General features: G+C 40.5%; 1 protein-coding gene across 1 annotated transcript in view; it reads left to right on the top strand.

Moving 5' to 3' along the window:
- Nucleotides 1-8,743: 8,743 nt before the first annotated feature.
- The window catches only part of LOC308096574 (calmodulin-binding transcription activator 1-like), a gene marked incomplete at both ends in the record, with an annotated part of 423,392 nt that continues 422,286 nt past the window's right edge, over nt 8,744-9,849 (top strand). Inside the window, 2 exons of the mRNA XM_080443991.1 lie at nt 8,744-8,785; nt 9,158-9,332. Coding sequence (XP_080300117.1) covers nt 8,744-8,785; nt 9,158-9,332 — 217 coding nt within the window. The remainder of the gene's footprint in view (nt 8,786-9,157; nt 9,333-9,849) is intronic.

The following is a 9,849-nucleotide window of genomic DNA, read 5'->3' as shown; positions in this document are numbered from 1 at the left end:
AAATCTACAAAGTAACTAGTAAATAAAGTTTTCTAATAATTGTAGTGGAGTAAAAAGTACAATATTTGACTCTGAGATGAAGTGGAGTAAAAGTATTAAAAATTGGAAATACTCCAGTAAAGTAAAACTACCTCAAAATTGTACTTAAGTACAGCACTTGAGTGAATGTAATTAGTTACTTTCCACCACTGTCATTTACCTATTAGGATAATAACCTGCTTACTAATATTTTGGCTTTCGAATTCTGTAGAGGTAACCACAGCATAATGTGTGTAATATGAATCTATTGATGACATCTTTAGAATGTGAAACGTGAGCTTAAAGCAATGAATGGATCTGAGAACTTTTTTGAAGAATGTCAACGTTATTAAACTGCGATGGAAAAAGAGGAGAAATATCGCAGATCAGGCTCTCATGAGAGTTTTTAATTTCAAAAAGGCTTTATTAAAACAGACTAGAACACCAAATGCGTATTGGCTTACGCCTTAATCAGGGTGTCTGAATATGAATATGTACTTTTTTTATGACAAACTTAAAACCAATTCACCCTTTTCTTGGCTGTAGCCTATACCAGTGTTTTGGACTCGAAACCAGAACATGCGCAGTGGTTCCTTGTTGGTTACATTATTTACACTTGCTGTTGTTTACTGTATGATTGTACATTTAAACATTGTAGGCTACTATCAAAACCTCATTCTAGGGCAAGTCCCGTGAGGTTTCACAACATAACATTTGTTCACGTTTGGGAGTGATAAAGTTACACCTGTTGTATTTGAAAGAACTGGAGGTAGGAATAACATATCTTAAAGGTTTATGCACTCAGATCTTGTGGTTCTTATGATAAATGTTTATATTTTACAGAACCTGTTGAATCCCAAACTTGTCACGTACTTGGGATACACCCATACCTGGAAGGTAGGGAGTTGGGCTTGCCAGTGTTTTTTTGTTTGTTTGTTTTTCATCAAAATGATGGTTGATTGAGGATTGATTGAGGATTCGCCCCTTCCTCACGGAGAAGGCAGCCCAGGTGCTCATCCAGGCTCTTGTCATCTCCCGCCTGGACTACTGCAACTCCCTCCTTGCTGGTGCTCCGGCATCTGCCTGTTCAGAAAGCTGCGGCTCGTCTGGTGTTCAACCGCCCCAAGTTCTCCCACACAACTATCCTTCTCCGTTCTCTACACTGGCTCCCCGTAGCGGCTCGCATTCAGTTTAAAACCCTGGTGCTAGCCTATAGGGCAGTGAAAGGAACAGCTCCTTTGTACCTCCGGGCTATGGTCGATGCTTACACCCCTGCCCGACCACTTCGGTCTGCCACCTCGGGGCGTCTGATTGCCTCGTCACTGAAGGGTCCTTCTGGTCGATCTACACGGTCACGACTTTTTTCTGTTCTGGCCCCACAGTGGTGGAATGAACTTCCCACTGATGTCAGGTTAAGGACAGCAGAGTCACTGCCCATCTTTCGCCGCAGGCTGAAAACCCACCTCTTCAGGAAACACTACCCTTCCTCTTTGCCTGGCCTACTTGTTGTTAACTAGTTGTACGAACTCTTGTTTTATTGTTGTATTGTTTTATTGGATCTTGTTTAGTCGATACACTTATTTGTTTTAGCTCTTGCTCATTTGATTTTGCTATTTTGTCTCATCTGTTTAAGAAAGTAGGTAGCTGATATATTGCACTTTTACCTTAGCGCTAGGTATACTCTTGGTTGCTTGTTTTTGCAGAAAATGCACTTAAGACTTCTGGTGATTAGTAGTTTCGTTCCCTACCTATGTTGAATGCACTTGTTATAATTCGCTTTGGATAAAAGCGTCTGCTAAATGACTGTAATGTAATGTTTCATGTATTAAGTGATACTTACATCGTACATATTTATGCAATTTGTTCTGGTGGTTCATATATGATTATGTACCTGCTCCTGTGATTATTGAAGTAATACCGATATGTCCTGTGATGTATTTTAGAGGTGCCTGATGAACAGAACCTGGTGAACCCAAGCTTAATTTCTACCTGCTGGGCATACACCTTAGATGGCTTAGAACTACTGTAGGAGATAGGAAGTTGATTAATGGTTCATTGTGTCTGTTCCAAGTATTATGTACTGCATTTTAGGCTGATCCTGTTTTACACTGGCTGTGATCAACAGGGCAGCCACTGCTTTTCCTCCTAAATTTCATAGTTGTGCTATTAGCTGGTGCCTCCTTGTGTACAGGTTTTTCTTAATTATTTGAGCTGTGACCCTTGCTTTTAACCCTGCCCCCTCCCTATTGTAGTGTGTCTTTAACAAAGTGTGCAGTGTTTTCCATATAGAGTGCAGTGCTTTTATCTAGTGTACAGTGATTTTCACACAGAGTGTGGAGTGTGCTTAGACTAAGCTTGTGTGCAGTGTTTCATCCCGCCTGGCCAGATAGTTGGCTCTTAATCCTACCGTACTTTTTTTTTAAATATAAATATTGTTATTGGAGAATAACAGTTTTATTAAACAATACAGCTCTCCATAGATTTATTTTTATTTTTTAAATAAGACATTGACAACAAAAAATCGTACTTTTTAATCGTATTTAAGTTTTATAGTCCTTGGCTTGTATGTTTGTTCGGTATGGGCACAAAGTTCTGTGTCTGGCTGTCTGCTGTATTTTATTTAATGTAGTGTAGTGTCGAATACGAAGTGTAATTTGAGTTTTTATAGAAAAGCCTCTGTCACTCCTCCTTTAACGGGACACCTATGTGGGGATATTGTAAGTTAAAACGAGTAGACTAAATGTATTTGGGTCTCTCCCCTTAACCGCTTAAACCCCAGCATCGGTATTGTTGGGACAACGCATTGTTAGCTTGTCGATCTGCTATTTTCGGCGAAAGCTTCCCCCACAATAACAGTAAACAGAAAACTAGTATTGAGCCCTGAGGGACTCCGGTTACCCATATAGGGGTTTAAGTGGTTAAAGATAGTGGGGTAGTCATCGTATCTGGTCAATTCAAACTACTGCTAGTACTGGTCACATAGATATCATTTCACTTTCCTGACCCCTCTTCATTCCATTTCTTTTTCTGCATCTTTTTCTTTTCTTTTCATTTAAGATTTTATTATTATTTCATCTCTGCTTTAGCCATAGTTATTTTTTCCCTTCCTCGTTAAATTTAGACATCTGTCAAACGTCTCTGAGCACTTTGTCGCCTCCTTGTGGCTTGGGTGACTGACAAAAAGTATTCTCATTTGATATTCATGTTTTTATAATGTGCTACCTAATGAGATCTGTTGAAAACAGGCACTGAAATTGGAGGAAGGTGAAAGTAGGTAACACAAAGTTAACCACTTAATTCCTATATGCTTCGTCATGACGAATAACAAATAGATCATTGCGTCACGCTGCAACATGTTGTGAGCTTGTAGATCTGCTATTTTTGAGAATTCTTGAATTGTTTTTTCCATAATGACATGCCCAAGGGATTGTCTTTTGATGTTTCTTTTATTTTCTTTCCATTTCTTTATTGACACATTTTGTGAATATAAGTAGGATTTATGACATAGAACATCAGACCTTTATTGATCCCACAGGGGAAATGCAGTTGCCAAAGGCAGTACAGCAGTTAGAAACACAAAAAGGAGATACAGCTATGGGCAGCAACAAGAAACTAATGGTATAATAAAGATGCAAAAAGCTATAGGGAGAGAGAGGAAAAAAAACAGTATCGATACAATATACAGCATAAAAATATCAGTACAGCATTGTCATATAAATGGATGTTAGGACAGCTGTGTGTGTGTGTGTGTGTGTGTGTGTGTGTGTGTGTGTGTGTGTGTGTGTGTGTGTGTGTGTGTGTGTGTGTGTGTGTGTGTGTGTGTGTGTGTGTGTGTGTGTGTGTGTGTGTGTGTGTGTGTGTGTGTGTGTGTGTGTGTGTGTGTGTGTGTGTGTGTGTGTGTTAATTTATGTTGGTAGCTTGTAGATCAGTTTTGTTTTGCAGCCAACTCCGTCGTACTACGAGGTATAAATGGGGCTTTAGGCTACATTCCAATCCCATGAGATAATGTACTTCCAGGACCTATCTGGTGGTGACATCACGCAGCACAGAGGAGCTGTCCATTCAGCACCACCGTTCAAAACTACAACCCCGTTCAAGCAGTCAGCATTAGAGAATAAAGCCTGGCATAACGTGTAAACGCTACTTATATGTTCACAATCATTTGAAAATAGATAGGATATGCAGTATAGCCATTTTACCTACTCCTACTAAACATTATATAAATGCTATGACATATTCATCCAAAATGTACAGTTTTTTTTAAAAATCGTTTTCACATTGCTTGCCAAGTATAATTAACCTATGGGCCTAAATATTCAATCAATCATTCCATAAATACATATTTTTTCTTATTATTACAAATATTTGATCGTATATTTTTTATTTATTTTATTTTATTTGGCGTCCTGATCGCACACTTTCCAGGCAATTATAGCCTCCGTTGTTTTATTTAGAGTTGCAACAATAAGGGAGTAGTGTTTCTTCATCATCACGCATGTCATCTTCATACTGTAAGTAATTCCAGAGCATCACTGTCACTCATCCTCCTCACAGCCAATGGTAAGTTTGTATTGGTCCTGATGCTGCTCCTCTCCTCCCGGTCCCTCCTCGTGCTGTCCTCGCCGTGCACGCGCGTGGTACCCACGGTCGTGAGGAGGAGGAGGATGTTGCGCGTGAAGGGGAAATGGCTGCCGAAAACAAGTCGGAAGGTAAGAGATGTATTATAACGGGATGAATTTACCCAGGATGACTGCTGGCGTGATGCAGAACAGCTCGAAGTCGTGCAAAAACGATACGCGTGGTAAAGACTAAGTGACGTTTTTTTTTTTGCAGAACGGCGGCTACCGGTTATTTTCTTTATTCTGAAGGCAGCTTGTGAACGTGGAGACATCATTACCTTTAGCCAGCTAATATTAGCCTTGCATTCTAGCAGCTACTATTCCCATCGTATAGCCCCACATTTAAAGCACGCACGGGTCAGTATGGTTAAAGTGCTAAATCCTAACCGATATGCATTCAACTCAACATGACTTAGGATAGGATTCCGGGTCATTTAAGTACAAATGACAGCATGTCATTGCCATCGACCAACTTCTCCTCTTATTACCCAGCTTTCAGAAGCATTTTTTTTTTAGTTAAGCTGTTAAGTGCATTCGATGCAGAGGATCATAGTTTATTTCGGATGCCTTTTTATACGAAACATCTGAGCAAAGTCTCGCATGTATCGCCTGTATCATATATATTTTTTGGCGTGTCTTAGATCTTTTTATTTTTCATTTTTTATTTACGCGTCCATCCTTGAAAGATTATAGGTCCTTCAACCCGCTTCCCAAAGCGTGCATATGAGCGTTTTCTGGGGGCGATCATAACAGTTTGTGGTCCGTTATTTGCGTGTCAGAAGTGATGTCTTTTAATCCACGGGTGTGATTTGTCTTTTTCTGCCACCAATTAAATACTTGACCTATATTCACTTTGAGAGACGGAACGCGTTTTAAATGTCGGTTCGCCCGTCGCACTTGAGAGACGGAATGCCACCACGCAGCTGTGATGAAGAACACCACAACTTAATGTACGGGCTAATAGGCTAGACTCCACGACGGTGGCGCTTACCGAAAAGCACTGACGTGTTTTTTTTCTTCTTTTTTCGGCAAGCAACACCGTTGTAGCCTGCTGCGGAGAAGGCTATAAATCGGGCTTAGAACGTCCAGGGGTGCGCTCGTCCATCAGATCACTTTATATATAGGCTATACCTGACAAACAACATTGTATTTATTATTTACCCATTTATAGGGCTGTCATGGTTATTAAGTTTTACTTGACGATTCATTGTCACTGAAATAATTGCATTGACGATTTAATTTTGTGTTTTTTGTCATTGAGAATTACATTTCTGTTTGGCTTTTATAGGCTTTGAAGTTGCACATGGCAGATGTGACACATAACCTAAATACACAAAGAAATGTGTAAATAGCCGATCTACAAGCTCACAACGCGTCGCATGGCTACGAGTTGTGAGCTTGTAGATCGGCTATTTACACTATTTTTTTTTAAATGTTTGGAAATATCTGAAAATGTTTCAACATGGAAACGATTATGACGATTATGACACAAATAATTGCGATTATCTCAAATAATTGCGATTTGACGATTATGTAATAATTGTGACAGGCCTATACCCCTTTATTTCTCTTCATTTCAGTAGCCAATAAGAGTTTATGTGTTGTCTCCCTGTTTAGTGCAATATTTGACTATGTATCTGGGTAAAAATGATCTGACATCCAAGATGCTGAACTTTGGCTTAATGAGATAACAGGCCAAATAATAATAATAAGAAGAAAGGCAGACGTGTTAAAGGGACCCTGCATGTCCAGCTGTCAGCCTTATGTCATTGACAACCTTTGAGCTAGACATGAGTAGACCTATAATATTTATGCTTCGCATTTTGACTGCGAAACATAAAGGATGAGCTTATAAAATCTACAACCACTTCCTTTCTAGATATGCATGTTTGACAGCATCAGTGTGGTAGCTTGACATGTGTGTTTGTTTAGATTTGGCTGATGTTTATGTTGATGTGTTGCTTTTTATGCGTTAGATTTGAAAATGATGTGAAGGGATAATGGGAGCTGGTAGAGCAGTAGCTTCTAACTTGTGAACTGTATCATTTTCTAGTACAGGGAGTGTATGATGGTAAGCCATCAACACAATATGTTTCCCCTGTTCTTTTATGCCTGCGGTTGTCAATTTATTTAAATTTATGGAATTTTATAGGCCCACAGGGTGGAGACAAAGAGCAAGCCAAGACTTTTAGATTGTCCATTATTTAGATAAACTTGCACTGTTCCAGATGGCAAATAGAGCTATAGCTTCTTAAATGCAAAGAGGATTTCTTCAGGGGGAAGTAAAAGATAGCTGTTATTCATGTAAAATAAAGTAGTTATGACAAGTTTGTGGATTACATAGACCCTTGTCAGAGGGAAATATTTCACAGTTTGTTAATTAGTTTGGAAATAAGACTAAAGTTAATGATCCAATAAAGAATTGGTCCCTATTAATATGTGAGGCAATGATAACAATCCAGTTGTTTGGTTGTCAATGTGCCAGAGTCTAAACAAGTCTCCACCAGGGGGTGCTATTGAGCTGTAGTAGTTGGAGCCAAGCACACTTAGCCTGTTTGTAGTATCAGTCTGTGTCCATGAGAAGAAAAAAAATGAAGACATCCAGTTTTATGATAGTAATGACTTCACCGTGGCGTACAGGCCACATGTATTCATCCACATAGCCAGACTAAACAAATAGGCCACATTTGTTAATGTCTCTGCCTTGCTGTCACTAGGAGCTTTTTACTGAAACCCCTGATTTCAAACTCCCATTGCTGAGCAGGTTAAGTTATTTTTGGTGTTTCTGTTAGGTCGGTCAGTGGTGGAAGGGGGGGGGGGGGGGGGATAGTTGCTTTATACCTTCACATGTGTACAATGTCGTCTCTGGAAAACTAGGGCGTGACAGCTAGAACTGTCAAGTCAGATCCCTATTTCTGCATTCAGTAGGCTATTCATCGTAACCATGAGTACACAATTTCGTAAAAGTAAAAATCTATTCCAGCTTTTACTCATAGTTTGTGAATTGCTTAATAGGTCAGGGAGTCATAGTTAGACCTGAACCCCCCCCCTCCCGCCCACTGCCTCAACCTTTTGTCCTTGAGGCGTGTGTGTTGTGTTGTGTGGACCGATCACTCAGCTCTTTTGGCAGGTTCTTATGAAGGCCCCATAACAGCTGTAGGTCACATCTTGTGTTAAACCCAGGAGGCACGACCCAGTCTCAGTGGTCTAATGTTTACATCCAGGGCAGTTCTCTCCCACCTAACTGATTGTCAGGCCCTGGAGGAAAGGGTTTTTCTACACGCCGTGGCTCTATACTGCTGGAAGTACAAGGACCCAGAGGGTACTGTAATGGCAGATTTGATATGCCTGAACCGGCCCAGAATGTTTTGGATGGGTCTATTTACAGCCAAGACTCTTATGAAGCCTCTTTAAAAGATTTCAGACCCTATCTGAAAAATGTGGTGTATAGTCCTGGGTCTCGTTGTAAACCTCACCTACTAGTAATTCTGTTGCCATGCCACCTATCAGAAAGGTTTCTAACACCCTATCTGAGAAATAGCCTTCAACCTTCTAATGTTTCAGTACGTTTTCATACCTTGTTACTTTTTTTGCCAAGTAATCAGCGAAGCAAGGTCAAACACATTTCCTCTAATATAGTGAATGGATCTCTCACACAATGTTTGAACATGGGGGTTACAGTACATATTGTCATATTGTACATTCCTTATTTGGTGACATGAAATCAGATAGAAAGGCAATTCCATTTTTTATGACAGCAGAAACAAATACAGCCATTGACTGTTAAAAAACAATAAATTATGTATTTCCCATTACTGCTTTGACACACAGGGGCTACCATTCCTCTTTCATTTTATGCGTTCTGAGAAGTTTTTATGATTTTATCATTTCACTCAAAGTTCAGGGTGAAGCGTTAGAAAGCATCAAGAAAGCCGCAGTCAGCCATTAACTTACAAAAGTGCTTGTGCTGCAACAGTATAAATACTTCTCCCCGCTATTTTGTAAAGAAGGACAAATTTAAACTCCTCATGATGTCAGACGTCTGATTCTTCCAGTTTTGTGGCGAGGAATCGGGCGCTGGGTGTAATTGAATTAGTGGGGCGTGGATGGATGGGAGGCCGTGGTCGCTGAGACATATCGCTCCTCATGTCTGTCTCTAACAAACCTTTAGCAGCTGCTTCAAAAGGCCTCCGACGATTGATTTCATTGATTGATCCAGTTTACTTCTGATGTGATGGGGGACATTATCGACCCAAATCAAACAGGGACTGAGCTACAATGACTCTGATTGCTGGCCCGTTGACTTGTCACTATAGACATCATACAGAGTTACAAATGAACTAGAATCATGCATTATCATTAAAAAAACAAATGTAGATTATTATCGTTATTATGTTTTAGTTTAATAGATGTCTAGTAAATGGTACCCACAAGTGTTGTGTCTTTGTGTGTGTGTATAGACATGCTGTTTAGGTTGTGTTGTTGCTCTGTATGTTTGCATGTGCTGAGGATTGCCTTAGTTGTCGTATAAGCTCGGAGAATGCTTCTTCTTTTGCTCGATTTTTTCTCTACTTCTCTCTTTGCCTCCTGAAGGACTGAAGAAAATTCGTAATCCGGATCGAATGTACAGATCAGCAGTGTGTTATGCTGCCCATGGTCCACCTAAGAGTATCAGTGATGACACAGAGATGAACAGTAAGAGCACAGTTATTAATACTGCATCACTGCTCCAAGAGGCCACTAGCGGGCCCATCTATTATTCATTCATTGATTCATTTATTTACTTCTTCTTGATGACATCAGTCCACATACCCCTCCCCCTGCTATCCTCTCCACCCCCCCCCCCCACATCCACCACCCCCCACCCCTCCTCTGGGTGCTTCTCTAAGGAGCGATGCTCTGTTGATTGAAGTGTCTACTTTAACGGGATCACGCTGTCAATAGCTGAAGTGTTGTCGTTAACTAAGAGTGATTGTTTCAGGTTGAGGCTTGGGGATCAGGACCTGAGCGGACCCTCGGAGACAATGCTTACACGTTGAACCATCAATTACAGTCCCCCGTCCCCCGTCCCCCGTCCCCTTAACAGGCGTCACAAAAATGAGTTTTCACGAAAGAAAAGAAAAGGAAAAAGAGTAGAGCTGTGTCTCCGTGTCTGTCAAGACGGAGCACGTTCTGAGATTGACGTTCACCTGCATCATCATATCGAGCTTAA

Source organism: Gymnoscopelus braueri (genome assembly GCF_963280865.1).
Source record: "Gymnoscopelus braueri genome assembly, chromosome: 12".
Taxonomy (NCBI): domain Eukaryota; kingdom Metazoa; phylum Chordata; class Actinopteri; order Myctophiformes; family Myctophidae; genus Gymnoscopelus; species Gymnoscopelus braueri.
The sequence above is the reverse complement of the archived record's forward strand: the minus strand, read 5'-3'. Positions and strand labels throughout refer to the sequence as shown.